Source organism: Hippocampus comes, unplaced genomic scaffold, assembly GCF_001891065.2.
Source record: "Hippocampus comes isolate QL1 unplaced genomic scaffold, H_comes_QL1_v1.1 scaffold234, whole genome shotgun sequence".
Lineage (NCBI taxonomy): Eukaryota > Metazoa > Chordata > Actinopteri > Syngnathiformes > Syngnathidae > Hippocampus > Hippocampus comes.
Genome location: NW_017805479.1, coordinates 526526 through 543667, shown reverse-complemented (window position 1 = coordinate 543667; position 17142 = coordinate 526526). Strand labels below are relative to the sequence as shown.

At 41.6% G+C, this 17142-nt stretch overlaps 1 protein-coding gene across 3 annotated transcripts in view; it reads left to right on the top strand.

Annotated features, from left to right (window-relative positions):
• The first annotated feature begins 118 nt into the window (after nt 1-118).
• The window catches only part of ubxn4 (UBX domain protein 4), a 19076-nt gene continuing 2052 nt past the window's right edge, over nt 119-17142 (top strand). Inside the window, exons 1-12 of one of the 3 annotated variants that reach the window (XM_019875674.1) lie at nt 119-288; nt 3208-3310; nt 4692-4720; nt 4875-4993; nt 6524-6692; nt 7077-7146; nt 7254-7284; nt 8272-8436; nt 9161-9282; nt 13126-13228; nt 13909-14040; nt 15475-15683. In XM_019875674.1, coding sequence (XP_019731233.1) covers nt 207-288; nt 3208-3310; nt 4692-4720; nt 4875-4993; nt 6524-6692; nt 7077-7146; nt 7254-7284; nt 8272-8436; nt 9161-9282; nt 13126-13228; nt 13909-14040; nt 15475-15683 — 1334 coding nt within the window. In that variant the 5' untranslated portion in view covers nt 119-206. The other 2 variants (XM_019875673.1, XM_019875675.1) reach the window with 2 other exon arrangements.

The following is a 17142-nucleotide window of genomic DNA, read 5'->3' as shown; positions in this document are numbered from 1 at the left end:
TTTTTCTTTTTCTTTGAAAGAGAGTGGCGAAGAAGAAACGGGGGAGAGGAGGAGAAGGAGGTGGAGGCGAAAAAGAAGAAGAAAAAGATGAAGAAAAAACACAGAGAGAGAGAGAGAGAGAGAGAGAGAGAGAGAGAGAGAGAGAGAGAGAGACAAAACAGTGGAAGCAATATCCGTAGCTGTGTGTACAACTCGAAACCTGTAAAATGATTTGGTTCAGTGGGTCCATACCAGATGCCATTAGTTTGGCGAAACAGAGGAATTTTGTCTTTGTCATCGTGATCATAGGTATGTGCTTCCATTTTTGACGATAAATAATCCTAGCGATCTTTTCTGCCTGACATGAGTAGGAGTATACTAAGCTAGTTAGCGTACCTCTTAATTTCAAAACTGCGTGCACTCAAAAATTTGACTCAAACTCAAAAGACTGTTTACATTAACGATATCAATGACACCCGTCGACTGCGATCGGGTCACTCTACGCTTTCAAATTTAAAGTTAAAGTCAAGGCCTTACTTAAATGTTCAGTATCTGTGTAAAGTAGGCATTACGGTAAAGGACTGAGATAACCAGTTTTAGAATAAAACCTGAAATGTGAAACGTGTATGAACATCATTGCCTTTGATTCCAAAATGTCAGGCAAAGCAGCACCCGATTTACCATTAAAGGATTTCCATCAGCTTGTTTTAGAGTCACTAACGAAGTAACTTCTTGCTGGAAGGATTAGCTTGAGTTATAAACATTATATCGTTAATACAAGAACTCAAGAAGACATCATCAACATGATAAAAGAAAGAATGAATTCTGTACAACGATCCATTAGCCCACTCAAAAATTGTGTGAGTACACATACATGTCTTTTAAACGATTTTTCTTTTTTTTTTGGCACCATTTAGTGATTTATAAATTAAGAGTAGACTGTTGATACTTTGAATCTTGGCACTGTGTTGGCGGTGTCTCACTTTGTTGCTCAATATGTACACGCTGGATTTCGTTATTTTTTATTAATGGTATCTTAATCCAAATGTATCTTTGAAATATACAGTCAATAAATAATATTAACATGGTCATAATAAGAAAATCAGAGTGAAAGTGTCATGACCCTCAACTGATGCTGTTCAGTACCTGTCTAAGAGAAACACAATATTTGTTCTTTTTCTATTACAAAAATATTTTAATACGTTTTTCCAGTGGTCACTGTTGGGGGAAAGCGGCCTTCTTTCCTCCGCGTGTTCGTTGAATTTCGGACGAGGAGAATGTTAGTAATCCATATATAGGCTGGAGCCAATGAACAGTTCCTTCGAAGCTTTTAATAACAGAATATTCCGGGCACCTGCGAATTACAGTCAATGGCTGCACATCACAAGTGCAAAGCAGGAAGAGATTCACATCACTTTTATGCCATCAGAAGGGCGGTACCGAGACACAAGGTGTGATATCATAACTTTTGTTTCTCCTAAACCGATTCTCAGCTTAGCGCATTCCAATGTTTGTGCGTCTCCAGCAGGGAGTATTCCAATTCTAGGTGATGATTTCTTCAAGGACACCAAGCTACGCTTTGGGCATGGGAAAGTGATACATTATGACTGAATATGAGCAGAATACAGACTTCATCACGCAGTCGGCTGATTCCCTTTTTTCTTCCTCCATTTCTCCAGCATTGGAAAACACTTTTACACAAGGCATTAGTAAGGCCTAAAACTAGCGGAGACAGCCAATCAATACTTTGACCTAGTGCTAAACAAAAACATTGAGATCTCTGAACCTTTTATATGTTTTAGAGAAGATGTGAGAGATTACATTTTATGAAAAACTGCAGATTTGGAATTCTTGTTGTTTGCTCCTTTTCCAAATATAACTGTTATGTGAAGATTGACTCAGCAGCTCCTGTGATGTAAAGGTTCAAAGGAAGGCAAACACCTCCCTTTTTGAAGAAAATATCCAAATTTGGCGGCCCGTATCTCCCAACTCCCTCCTCTGATTTACCTGAAATTTGAGATTTAATGTTTGCCATCCCTCTCAGTAAGTACAGCCAGCAAGTTTCATTAAAATCAAATCTGCTAGGTTAAAATTTTCAGATCTTTTTTCTTTTTTGGGGGTGGTAGGTTAGCATGGATTGATTCTATTTACATTAACTATTAAAGTAATTAAATATATCAACAATTTATTTAGGCAGCCCGGAGGTCGACTGGTTGGCACATCGGCCTCTCAGTCTAGAGGTGCAGGGTTCAATTATGGGTCTGACCTTTCTGTGTGGAGTTTGCATGTTATCCCCCGTAACTGTGTGGGTTTACTCCGGGTACTTTGGTTTCTTCCCACATTCCAAAAACCAGCCAGTCGCACATAACACTTTTGACTTCATTGTCTCTTTCAAACTTCGTGCCTCTCGTGACCGCTTTTAAGGGACCAAACAGGTGAAAGTCTGAAGGAGCAAGGTCTTGGGCTGTAATGGGGATGAGGGAGCAGTTCACAGCCCAGCTCGTTGACGGACTGCACCATTTGGGCTCCTGTGTGAGGCCTTGCGTTGTCACGTTGACTCCTTCTGACTGATGACCGCTGTATTTGTTTTTCATGTCTTTATTGACCTGCCTCAAGTTCACAGGAGTTGGCACAAAGTTTGAAGTGACGATGAAGGCAAAAGTGTTGCGAGCAACTGGCTGAGACATCAGTCCAAAGCGTTTTACGCTGAGTGAATATGGAAGCTTGTGCACAGATGGGAAAAGTGTTTGACAGTGCTGGGAGACTACATAGAAAGAAAAAAAAAGTAATCTTCCATCTGTTATAAATCCTCATCCCGAAAAATGCACCTTATTTCTTGAATGACCCTTGTATCTATAATTCACCTTCAGTGTTGTTTATTTTCAACTGAATTGTTATTACCAACACAAAATTTCAAGTTAGCCCCTTGGGCCAATTGGTAAATTGATCAGTCTCCGTGGGGGGACGGGCAGATTTATTAATCTGACACCAGAGCATGTCAAAATGAATAAAACCATCCCAGAGCACAGGTAAGAAGAACAGAGGGAAGAAAAAATTGCTGATGAAAAATGGGAGAAAGAGAGATGAAGTTGTTGCCCTTTTTAATTGGTCCTTTCACTTATTTTCAATAACCAAAGCGTCCAGTGGCGACTATTCAAGTTTTGTGTGAGATTATATTTGACAGTTTCTTATTCAAAGAGTAAACTGATTTGCATGACCTACTCATAGGTGAAGATGAGCAGTCATCAAACCTGATGTCCAGCTGGGAGGACGACAGTGTCTCACAGACGGCTCAAAAATGCTGCGTGGCCATTCAAGTGGACGCCAAGAGGTGCTGTATTAAATTTAGCACTTTCTCTGAAAGTACTTAACAGAATATTTTTCAGTGCGTTTTTATTCCCTCCTGAAAGATAAAGATTAGTCATTCCATCCTGGGTCATCAACACTCGTACAAACAGAAGGCACAGGAATCATGCAGAAGGATATTTGTATGATTTCACAAGACAAAATCGTAACTTTCACCTGTGTGTAGTGTACAAAATAACAATAGAATGTAAGAAGGAACCTTTTCAACAAAATGTGCATTTTACCAGTAGCAATGTGACAGGATTTCTCAAAATTGAAAATCTGTCAAGACACAGTACAAAGGCTAATTTGAATGGCGACTTCAACCGGAGTGCAACGCACCTCAGGATTTTTTGGGGAACACTTTTATGTTATGTTGCCTGTTGACAATCTGGTTTACAAACAAAAAAACACCTTCAAATTAGATCAACGATATTACCGTACACCGCGATGTCGTGAAAATACGGTGAAAGGGTGTCAAAATTTGATTATTGCCCAACCCTAGTATATGGGTGTGGTGCAAGGGTGAAAGGTTATAGCAGGCTTAGATGAAACGAAGGGGGATGTGACTAAACAGGAGGGATGGTCTAACCCAGGGGGTCGGGAACCTTTTTGACTAAGAGAACCATGAAAGCCTCGGTTTTTGACCATAATTCGTTTCAGAAGGCTGTTAGAAAACCAATTTGTTCGAATACCGAAACCACACTCTTTTTTTAAAAAAAGTCTTTATTGAACACGTCTGCTCACAACGGAACGCTACACGAGGAAGCGTCACTTCCTTGTCTACCCGAGGAAGCGTCACTTGCCCGTGTAAGGAAGGCGAGAGGAGTCAAGTGGCGCGTTCAAGTGCGCTCAGTTTCGTCGAGAACCGATTTTCGGTCGTAATCCGAGGTATAAAAAAAGTTGAAATTTTTGGTCGAAAACCGATTTGGTCGAGAACAGAGACATTCAAAAACCGAGGTTTGACTGTGTGTGTGTGCCATCTTATTCGTTGAAGGATTAGCTTTGAGCTCATAACCGAGTGGGCTGATTCAAAAGGGGGCGTTTAGCTGTTTACCCATCAACAGATAATGTAGGCCAATATCATCCACTTAAAATTGCTCCTGCCGCCAACGGTAGCCCTGAACAGGACATGAGCAGTGAAAAATCGAGAATATTTTGTCTTATCTGCGAGCCAGATGCAATCATCAAAAGAGCCACACATTTGGCTCGCGAGCCATCTGTCCCCGAACGCGCGGGCCCAAAGTTAGTGAAAATCTGTAGATGATTGACAGCCATTAAAATATATGCGTTTCCTTCTCCGAAAATGTGAATTTTTTTGTGTTGTATGTGATTTCACTTGTCTTCTTATCTCCCTTTTCCCTCAGTGACACTTGTGTGCAGTTCTCCCAGATCTGTATCTTTTTTTTTCATTGCTCTTCATCATAGAATCCACACAAACCTCTTGAATGGTACAATGTAAAGGTAAAAAGAAATGTAATATTTGTGTCGCTTGGAAACTGAAAATTGAATGTGATCTGAACTTATTCTTTAACAAGACACGAATGCAGATCCAGTGGTGTGCATTCCCTCAAGTTTCTTTATTGGGGAGAATGGTATTCCTTTGGAGGTCATTGCTGGCAGCGTGTCTGCCGAAGAACTACTGATTAGAATCAACAAAGTACAACAGGTAGGAGCCCTGATTTTAGATTGACCATTTTCATATCTGAGTCCTCGTTCGTCCAAATGAATCTGGCTGCAGCGCGCCATTCTCAGGCCTCTTCTATCACTAACTTGGAGACTTCAGTTCACCACCACCTTCAGCCCAGAAACACATTGAATACAGTGGTACCTCTACTTACGAACGTCTCTTCATAGGAAATTTTCAAGTTACGAAACGTCTCAACAGGAAAATATTGCCTATTGTTACAAAAGAAATTTCAAGATATGAAAGGTAAAAACACAGTATGGCCTGCTACTCGCAGCTCCCAAGTTTTCTGAACACAACACACCTATAGCTGCTGCCTTTGGCTATTACCGAGCATCATCTTGGCATCCCATTGGCCAAGAGGGACTTCGACTGTATCTGTCTATGTGTGTAGATCGATACATATCCTGTATGTGTCTATGCAGCGTCCTCGTCATTCGGCCCTCGGGCCATGAGGCGTTTCGATCGTTTTACGTAAATGTGAATCACCCAGAAAAAGTGTTCACCAGTCGGGCGATCGCTCACTATGCTCATGTTGGCCTTGGACATTTTCGAAGGATTGTTGAAAGCTAACAAAAACAAACATCCTCAGATCAGTTCTTTTCAAAACGCCAGGCAAAAACCACTTCCGAGAGAGAACATGAACTAAAAAGGGCAAAAAACGATGAGGACGCAGTTAAAAGTTAAATGAGCATCATTTTTATTCGTTACCGGTATTCTTTGTTTTTTTACATTATGCACAACTCTCATTTATTGTGCAATAATCTAATTGTAACATATATTTGTTACATATTTTGATGCTTTTTTTTATGCTTTAGGAAACATGTCTGAATTTTGGTGGGGGGGGCTTGGAACAAATTAGGGCATTTACATGGAAAATGCGTCTCTCCTTACAAAATTTTCTAGTTCAGAAATTTCTAGTACAGGTACCACTGTACTTATTTTCATTCTTTCTTTCTTTTATTCTTTGTCTTGCGTTCTATTCCTCTCTTTCTTTTCTCCTTTTCTCTTTTTCTTTCTTTCTAGCAATCCATCATCCATCCGCCCGTGTGTGTGTGTGTGTGTGTGTGTGTGTGTGTGTGTGTGTGTGTGTGTGTGTGTGTGTGTGTGAGAGAGAGAGACATATTGAGAGAGAGAGACATATATATATATAAAATCAGTGGCGGGTGATGAGTTTTTTTATGGCCTTCTATAGTCACAATGCAAATAGACAAATGAGGACAGTGCAAAGACAGTTCACAGCCACAACTGGTATTTCAAATTATTTGGGGAGTTATGTATGTGGCTTGTTTAGCAACATCTCTCAGTCCTCAATCATTTCTTTGTCTTCCATTTTGTCAATGTTGTATTTCGTGTCAGGGCGTTCACTTATCATTTCTGTCAAACATCAACAACAGTGCTGGTTTTCAAGAAGTACTATTGTTGAACAAAACAAAAAAATTGTCATTTGCTATGCGTTGCTCAATACACTGGTAGAAATTACAGTTGCAAAATGTATGTGGACTCCTTCAGATGCATGCACAAAGAATTGACACTGGAATGGTGTCACAAGAGACAGCTGCTACTATGATGCCCAGTACAACACAACCTGGAATGGCTCCTTCGGTGCACCTCGCATCACCAGAAGCATTCACGAGGCCCTCTGCAGTGGAAGACTTGGAACCTCAAGTGGCAACTAAACGTAAGAATGTCATGTCAACTTTAAAAGCTGATGGTGGTATCTCGAAGTGGGTGAACTGACGATAAATAGTGCGAGGACAATAGAAAAGATTTTGTCGTGTCACATTTCTGTTATGTCTGTTGTCATTTGTCATCTGCTGCATGCTGCATGTTTTTAGTCTTGTCAAATGCAGCTTGATGTGAGAGGCAATCACCCCCACTTACTTTATGTTGCAAAAACGTTTGATCAGAAGAAAAATAGGCAGAGAAAAGTCGACTAGAACGTTCAATTGAACTGTTGCCAGTTCTTTTTGAACTTTTGAGTTTTTTGAATGAAATATTGAATGTTTTTTTTTTCTTATTTCTGGTGTGTTTTTAATCCTTGCAGCTGCGTGTAGCCAGTCAGCTATGACTACTGCAGCGAGTGAAAATCCAGATCGTACAGATTTATGCTTTAAGAATGAAGATGTACAAAGGTAACAGCACACATGCAAAGTGGCTTTTCATTAGCTTCGCTGATCAAAATATTCATGATGTTTTATCTTTCTGGATTTAACATGACCCTGGATGTCCTGGATGTCAGGCATCAGCAAAAGATGACGCTGGAGGATAAGGTAAAGAAAAACTCTTAGGTGACACAGATACAATGGACTCTGGGTATGTGTGAAGAAAAAAAATATGTAAAAATACATTGCATTTTAATCAATTTCATAATTTTGAACAATGTGATGCGCCACTATGGAAAAACTTTCAGGACACACATCACCCAAATCACCACAACTGCTTTCTTCCACCTCAAGAACATCTCTCGCCTCCGCCCCTCACTTTCTTTCACTTCCGACCAATTCTTCATCCACGCCTTCATCACCTCTTACCTCGACTACTGAAATAGCAACCTCTATGGTACCACCTCCAAACTCCTCAATAAACTACAATACATCCAGAGCGCCACTGCGCGACCTCTCACCCACACCCACACCCGCACCCTTGATCACGTCCACTGGCTCCCCGTTCCCCAGCGCATTCAATTTAAGCTCCTCCTACTCACCTTCAAAAGCCTTTCATGGTCAGCCCACCTCCTACCTCTCCGACCTTCTTCACCCATACGCTCCTTCCCGCAACCTCCGCTCCTCAAATGCAAACCTCCTCGCCATCCCCGTGACCAAGCTCAAAGCCTGGGGGTACTGAGCCTTCTCTGTCACCGCCCCCACCCTCTGTAACCCTGTACTTCAACACATCACCAACTGTACTGACCTCCAAACCTTCAATTCATTTCTTAAAACTCACCTGTTCCACAATGCTTTTAACATCGTTGAATCGCCCTTACCCATTTTTGCTTTGTTTTTCTTTTTCAAAATTTGTTTGTTTTAAAATGTGTATATTTTGCTCTAAAGTGTCCATTTTTATCCCGTTTTGTAAATTTTTGTTGTAAAGTATCTTTGAGTACTGTGAAAAGCGTTTTCCATGAAATTTATATTCAACTTAACTGGAAGAAACATTTAGGAACCCTGGTTAAGAATAACTGACCTGAAGTCTGAAGATGTGTGTTCAACCAAAATTCATTTTGACTAGGTGTGGCCTTGTTCTGTCCTCTCCTACAGAAGGAGATCAGGAAGCCAAAGGAGCAGCCGAAAATGTCAAAGGATCCGCACAATTTAAAGAGGGAACAGGAAGAGGAAAAGACCAAGCAAATCCTGGAAGAGAGAAACCGAGAGCGAGAGATGGATAGAAATGCCAGGGAGCGGGTCAGACAACAAATCGCTTTGGTAATCAAGTCTTTCATTCCGCATTACCTTCCACAAAAAAACACTGTGCTAAAGGTAAAGGCGGAGTAACTTGCATTCGCTGGTCTCAACAACTTGATTAAATTGTCTCATCGACAATTGGATTTGATATTGCGTTGTATCATAATGGGGTACATTAGACTTACCAGTGTCTTGATTCAATAGTATTAGGGTTTTGTTTTGAATCAATAAATTCAAGAAGTTTAAACAATGTTTAAAATGAATTCAGTTAACATTAAAACATAATCAGGGGTGGACATAAGTGGTGCGTCATCGTGTATGAGCACTGGAAATGGAATATTGCGCTCCAGTTCAAGTCTGTCGGCACCTTTGTGCACTAATAATATTTCAGGCCAGCCTAAATTTGAAGTCAAGTCCACTGCGACGAGGATTGATACAATGGCCAACTTGTCAAAACACAACAGCAACAAAAAACCCAAACAAACAGAAAAAATGCTTATTTCAGTTATCTATGGTTGTCACGGAACTGAAAAACTAAAGCTGTATTTACCTGACGATCTGCAGTGATACACTATCGAAGGCGGTTGAATGGATGGTTTACTAGTTTTTACCTTTCTTTTTGCCTGAAGATTCCACAAATACTGTAATTGAATTGAATATAGTTGAAATAATTATTTTAATTTCGTGATATTTATGTGTTAATTCACATTTTTTTTTGTTTTGCTGTTTCATCTCTGTTTTGTAGGACCGTGCTGAAAGAGCAGCCCGTTATTCCAAATTCCAAGATCAGAAGGCTCAGCAAGTTGCACTACAAGCCCAACAGGCAGCGCAGGAAGCAATAAAGGGTACCTCTCTGAGGTCGAGGAGGTACGTCTGCCATGATAGTCTCAAAGCATTAGGTTCAGATTGTGACGACATATTCGGCCACATCCATTTTCAGGATTACCATAATATCCGTCCAACGTATTAATAGCCACGGTTCTGCACATTACAACATTCGATTGTGATGACCCACAAGGGATTGACATTCACCAGGGACCTGTATCTTTAAGGGGGGATGACATTTCTATAACCAAAGGTACAATAGAGATCAAAAGGTTAAAGGGCAGCAGCTTGATGCTTGTTATGTGAAGTTCATTTTGTGCGGAGAGTAAGAGACATGATTTGCCTTCGTCTTCTCGTCTCGTCATTTACCACATCTCCACAATTGGCGACCTCGATGTGAGCAAGAAGGACAGATTTCAACGCAACCATCTACGCCACAACGGTCAAGTTGCCCGACTTTTGGTCACATAACACACAGCCATCGTTTGACCACATCAAGGCCCAGTTCCAGCTGAGAGGAATACCAGAATGCTCCACAATTCTACCCTGTGTTATCAGCATTGGATATCTCAATGACAGCCAGGGCGATGGCGCTGCTGGAGGCGCAACCAGTTATCAGTGATTCCTTTTGAGACTCTTTGAACTGTCTGTACTGAACTGGAGAAGGCAGACCGACTGCTCAACAGACTCGGCAATGAAAAACCATCTGAAATGATGGAAAGGCTGCTGGCTGTGCTGATCCCTCATTCCTATTCACCCTTCCATTGCTGGTGCACCCCGCATAAGCCATTTTCACCTCTCATCCTCCAAAAACTTATCATGTGCTCACTGTGGAGGTGGAAACGGTTTCCCTGGCCAATGGCCAACAGTTGGTTTTCCCAGTGATTCCCAACCAGGACTCCTGGGCCCTGCCGCCACCCCTGGAGGGCACAACAAATATCGTGGCTGCAATGACGGCCTGTCGCCAACGTGACAACGGGCTGTGTTACTACCATACCACGTTTGGTGCCACGGTCAAGCAGTGTCGCAAAGCCCTTTAGTTTGAAGGGGTAAGGGAAACGCCAGGGCTAATTCACAGCTATGGTTGCTGACCGGGGCTGCAAGCTATTATTTATTCCAGAGTCTTTATCAGGCCGTCGTCTGGTGAAAGACTCCATGCTCAGCGCAAATGCACGCTGCTAATGGCACGCCCATACATATCTATGGCACCATGTATGCGGAGGTATGGTTTGATTTTGGTTGCAACATTGTTATGGCTTCTGTATCTACGCCACTGCTTGGCGCAGACTTTCTTTGTGCCTTTAATCTGCTTGTGAATGTAACACACCGCCACCTCATCAATGCAGTCTCTCTTGCTGCATACCTAGGGCACACTTGGATATGCTGGCATGCTCAGCCTATCAAACACCATACCTACAAGGGATGTGTATCAACGTCTGCTTTCTGAGTTCCCTGACATCACCAAGCCCGCGTTCTGGGCAGATATGGTTAAGCGGTGCAGTTACCATCAGCCATAAATGGTCCTGGTTATATTTGCGCTCTGGGCAAACTGTCCCTTGTTCAAAAAAAAATTGCAGCTGAATTTACAATTAAGAATCAATGTGCAAGTTAGATCACACTGACATCACACATGCATCACAGACCCAAGTCAAATAACCTTAAGATACATTTTATTAACATCTGCACAACACATGACAAATTATTTAAAAAGCTATATCACATGCCAATGTATGTTATTTATAGGAAGAAAAAACAGTTCACATTCAGGACATCTGTGTGAAATTGCACTGGTTGTTTTGCAAATACAATCTAGACTAGTTTCCCTATGGATGAAATTAGTTGCATGACATGATGCCTCAAGTCCAATGGTTGCTAGTTCGGCATAACTAAATACCAAATACAGTCATCTTCTGCGGCTTAGCAACATATGAGCAAGAGTCTAATAAAAAGCCTAGAGCCTACTCTTACTGACTCACTGACATCACTCATAGAAATCCGCATCCATTTTGCCCACTTCTCCCCTTTTTTTCCTTTTTTCTAAACTGGGCAGTTGATGGCCCACATTGCCCGGAGCAAAAACCGTCCCTGCCATCGGATATTGGCACACTTGCAGGATCTGCCCAAGACAGCGGTCATCACACCCTTTGGCCTTTTCGAGTTCCTGCCGAAGCCTTTCAGCCTCACATGGGCAGCGCAGATGATTTAGCGCCTTATGGACTCTGTGCTGCGTGACATACTCTTCTTTCTTGTCTATATGAACAACATCCTAGTGGCCACCACAGATGCAACGGACCTCCCGAGACACCTCCGGCTGCTGTTTATGGGATGCAGTGTACATGACCTCATCATCAAACAGCCATGTGCCAATTGTCAGCAATTACCTTCCTCAGTTACAACCCATCACAGGGACCCATCTCCCGTTGCCAGTTTTCCCCGCCCCTCCATGGCGAAGTTTCTGCAGGTGTTCTTCGGCATGGTGAACTTTTAGAGGTTGATTCCCCACGCAGCTGACATCATGCATCCCTAATAAGAGGCCCTGCGGGGAAAATGGCCCAAGGATGAATTGGACTGGTCCCCGGAGATGGACCAAGGTTTCATCTCTGCCAAGGCTGCATTGGCCAACACAGCTCGACCGGCACACCGATCTCCCACTGCCTGGGTCACCCTCACGACAGATGTGTCAGACCTTGCAATGTGAGTAGTGCCCTTCTGCGGGCAGATCCTCGACAACATGAGGAAATACAGCACCTTTGACTGAGAGGGCTTTTTTTCCGCCACCCATCAATCCGATTCCTCTTGGAGGGCCGCCAGTTCACTGCATTTGTGGACCACAAGCCATTGACATTTGCCATGGCCAAGACCGTCGAGCTGTGGTCTGGTTGGCAGCATCGCCAGTGCAAGTTGCCAGCTCTGTTATTTATTTTATTTATTTATTTTTTTGCTTTTGTTTATTGAGTTCACAGATGCCACCACAGATGCAACGGACCTCCCGAGACACCTCCGGCTGCTGTTTATGGGATGCAGTGTACATGACCTCATCATCAAACAGCCATGTGCCAATTGTCAGCAATTACCTTCCTCAGTTACAACCCATCACAGGGACCCATCTCCCGTTGCCAGTTTTCCCCGCCCCTCCATGGCGAAGTTTCTGCAGGTGTTCTTCGGCATGGTGAACTTTTAGAGGTTGATTCCCCACGCAGCTGACATCATGCATCCCTAATAAGAGGCCCTGCGGGGAAAATGGCCCAAGGATGAATTGGACTGGTCCCCGGAGATGGACCAAGGTTTCATCTCTGCCAAGGCTGCATTGGCCAACACAGCTCGACCGGCACACCGATCTCCCACTGCCTGGGTCACCCTCACGACAGATGTGTCAGACCTTGCAATGTGAGTAGTGCCCTTCTGCGGGCAGATCCTCGACAACATGAGGAAATACAGCACCTTTGACTGAGAGGGCTTTTTTTCCGCCACCCATCAATCCGATTCCTCTTGGAGGGCCGCCAGTTCACTGCATTTGTGGACCACAAGCCATTGACATTTGCCATGGCCAAGACCGTCGAGCTGTGGTCTGGTTGGCAGCATCGCCAGTGCAAGTTGCCAGCTCTGTTATTTATTTTATTTATTTATTTTTTTGCTTTTGTTTATTGAGTTCACAGATTTTGGGTATTGTACCACGCATCTAGCTAGCTTTACGTTTCTTTAATTTTGCCTGAGAAGCTCCAAAGAATCAATAGTTGCTCACAGGCAATGGTTATCCCTCAATCAATAAAATGTGATTCTAAAGAAATGTAACTGGAAGTTAAAATCACTTTTACACTGAAAGCTAACTACATCACATGCACTTTTCTTCAAAAATTAACATAGTGTCTATCTTTGCATCATCAGTACCACCACAAGGCTTCAATTTCGACTCCCTGATGGCTCATCCTTCACCAACCAGTTTTCCTCACAGAGCAAACTTCAGGAAGCTCATCAGTTCGTAAAACAGGTCAGTCAAAGGAATAGTTCTTTACCTCAGTAAATGGTACGCATAGGTTTTGGCCCTCAGCCAGAATTTTGACTTCACAACTCAGAATGCTGCAGAAGGTTGGCCGATATATTGTACACCAACCCATTATGAGGTGCGCTCTCAGTGCTAACGGGAATACATGGACCAAGTAGGTACAGTATACCCATCATGCTCAGTTAACAGCAGGACACTGCATTAAATTTCAATGACGGTAGGCTAATAAACGCAGCCTATTTAGCTTACCTTTCTTCCAATCTCGATGGGCCTCGTCTCCATTCTCCATTCCATTTTCCGTAGTATCTGGCTCATACATGTATTGTCCAACATACATTTTGCCAGCCACCTCCTCTTCCTACAACTCTTCAACACAGATTTGAAACATGGCTTTCCGAGTCGATAAAGGTAGTATTGTGCGATCAAACATTTTCTTGGCGAACTGCAACTCCTTTACTTTCCTAGGAAAAATATGATTTGTTCCTAAACATAATTGATGATCTCTGAGAATGTTTTTTTTTTAATTGCATTTGCAGTCCCACCACTGGTTAATAAGCACACGTTTACTGACTATTATTGTGTACCTTTATTCTGACACCATTATTTTTCTTCTAAGTGTAACTAAAAAGATTTTTTTTTTTTGGTATATATTGGTCCATTCTTAGGAAATTGGAAACCGCTTTGGCAACTTTTCCATGGCAACCGTGTTCCCGAGAAGGGAATTCACCAGCGAAGACCTTAATAAGACTTTATTGGAGCTGGAACTTGCTCCAAGTTCATCCATTGTACTTCTGCCTGTGAGTACACTTCCATTGACATGAAATTGAATATCCAACATCATAATTCAGGGCTCTATACTTATGAATTGAATTGATGAAAAATAGTAAATATGATAGTGAACAGGAGACATTTGGGGCATATGGGAATTTTTTGAAAGTTGAAAATTGTACCCAGGGTGAATTGAATGAGCTGAACAGTTTGAATTTCAAATGGAAATGACGTCAATCTGTTATGATGACTGTATTATTGAGAATGAATGGAGAAAATTCCAAGTGAAAAACATAGAATTTGGGGAAAAACGTGAATTTTCGGAATGAGAAAAATGCAAGCATAGTCGGCATCAATGTTTGGAATATGCTGACGTTGTAAAGGTGAGAATTGTCAAGAAATGGAGAAGGAGAAGAATGTCAAAACCGTGCAAGGAATAAAATTAAATAATGATAATAACTACAGAAAGTAATTTCTGGAAAAATTGCCTGTGAAGGCTGAGAGGGTGAATGAAAAATTGTGGAATGATTTGGAGTAAATTGAATGATATGAAATTATATACACTGACCTGGAATGAACATGTTGCAGTTACAGTAGTTTAATTGGTCAAAAAAACATTTGAAATTAGATTTAAAAAACTGTATGTAATTGTAATGTTAGCTTTTATTTTGAAATTTGGAGAAAATGCACTAGGGGTAAGCTGAACAGTTAAAATTTGAATGGTTTGAATTGGTCAAAAATGTGAAAATTGAGAGAAAATAAATCTTTATTTGGAAATTTCAAAAAAAATGGTGGAAGGGATAAGATGAACAAGTTGGAATGGTTTGAATTGTAATTGGAGGAGAAAAACATAACCATTTTAATCTTGGCCTTTTATTTTGGAATTTGCAGGGGAAAAAAATTATTTAGGACTGTTGAGCAAGGGGGAACAATGGGGATTCCTCCACACAAGAATCCGGGGTGGATTTGATGTTTTGTCCAAAGAGCGGAGTTTTTCTCGACTGAACCCGGACTAAAACTATCACATATAGTTGTGACCAAAGAGTGACTTAAGACAAAATTAAAATGGCTGCCAAAAACAACACTCCTTAGTGTGAACTAGCTCTTCTCTGTTCGCCAACATTTTGACAGTGTTAACAGTGGCAAACAAGCTCATTTGTGCATTATCGCCAACAATTAGGCTTAAATATACGTTCTCAAATTTTAGGAGCCGTCTGGAGCCATACACCAAAAGATTGACCCCAAAAGATACTTCTCCAAAACTATTTTTTCATGCAACACTTTGCGCTGCTCTAATATATGAAATTCCACCACAACAAATTTAGTTTGGCATTGTAATGTCACTAAATGTGGAAAAGTTCAAGTGGCGTGCCTTTCTGTGTGTGTTTTTTTTTATTTTTTTTTTTTTATATATACAGTATGGGTGTTAACAAAACAAACGTTCCATCCTGTCCCTCTTCCAGTGTGGCAGGCCTGCTTCTACTGTTGTCCCATCCACCGGTGGAATGTGGGCAGTCCTGAGCACACTCTTCTACCCTGTTCTCACTGTATGGCGATTCCTCACCTCCTTCATGTTTCCAACCCCACCACAAGAACCATCAAGAAGCTCGCTTCCTCTATCTCAGTCTTACGACGACAGAGCAACACTGGATAACACTGATAAACCAAAAAGGTGAGTGTGCATCTCTGGTCCTATTTGGATTATACCAGGGGTCGGCAACCCAAAATGTTGAAAGAGCCATTTTTGGACCAAAAAAACAAAAACAAATATGTCTGGAGCCACAAAAAATTAAAAGCCTTATAATGAAGGCAACACATGCTGTTTTGTATCTATATGAGCTATATTAACCTACCATCAACATGACTAAGTTGGCTACAAATACACAAAACGAGCATTCATGATTAAAAGTTTTTTTTCCCCCTGCAGTTCATCCAGTAAAGCAGCAACTTTTTTGACGGAAGATCTAATTTTCGATCAACCCTTTACCGCACATGCGCGCATACGCACACACTTCCACACTCATGTAGTAATGAGCAACAGCCATAACGGCCGCTAAGATGAATGAGGCACGGGACGCACTTTTGCAGCATGCTAACTATCATAGCTCACGTGAACCGTTTAAAAGTGCTTCTCTCGGCCACCCAGATTCCCATTCTTTGCAAGTACTGTACCAGTGATAATTTTACAGTTTGAGCCTTGCGAGTCCCAGGGACTCACTGATCAGAAAAGTATGAGTCCCATTTTGCCTTTAGAGAGTCCCAAATTTCGAATTCTGAAATGGTCTACTTATTCAATTGCATATGATAATAACACAAACAACAACAATATACATTGATAATAGGTTTATTTCTTATGAACAAATGCTGAAATTTTTTTAATAATTCAGGCATACAAGATTTGCTGAGAAATAGGTTCTTATTTCATCCCATGGTTCAGTCTTTGAGTTCATAAATTCTCCTCTCTTTACTCTGCTTCCAATGATGCAAGGCTTTCTCAAAGTCAATTTATCATCGCAAAAAACTATCCAACTTTAGCTGCTTCCTCTGTGATATCTCCCCAATAAACTTTCGCAACACTTGTTTTAACGTTACACAACTTGGCAATCATCTGCTTCCCGCGAGGTGTAGGCCGAGCTCGCCAATCTCTTCTCGCGAGAACGGAAATCTCGTCACGCGAGATTATGAACGCGAGATCAAAACAACAATGATGGCGATGGTCAAACTGCGATCGTTGCTGGAAAAAAAGATTTGTGTCCTTTCATCAGAGGATCAGAGACGCCACGCTCAAAATGTGCAGAAAAAAATATGGGCACGAGACAATTTTTTTTTTTTTTTTGGGGGGGGGGGGCGCATCTGAATGTTTATTACATAGTCTCAACTCAACTGTATTTATAGAGCACTTTAAAAGAACCACTGCTGTATCCAAAGTGCTGTACATGGAGCAAATACCATATATACAACACTAAATCCTAAAACAATAAATTGACATAGTAGAAAGCACAGAGATGAAAGTCCTCCGGATTTTCCCGGAATTCCGGGTTTTTCAAAATTTTCTGAAAATTTCTCCGGAGAATTGAGGAAAATTTGCATAAAATTAATCCGGATATTAGTTGACAACATTGAACGAAGAC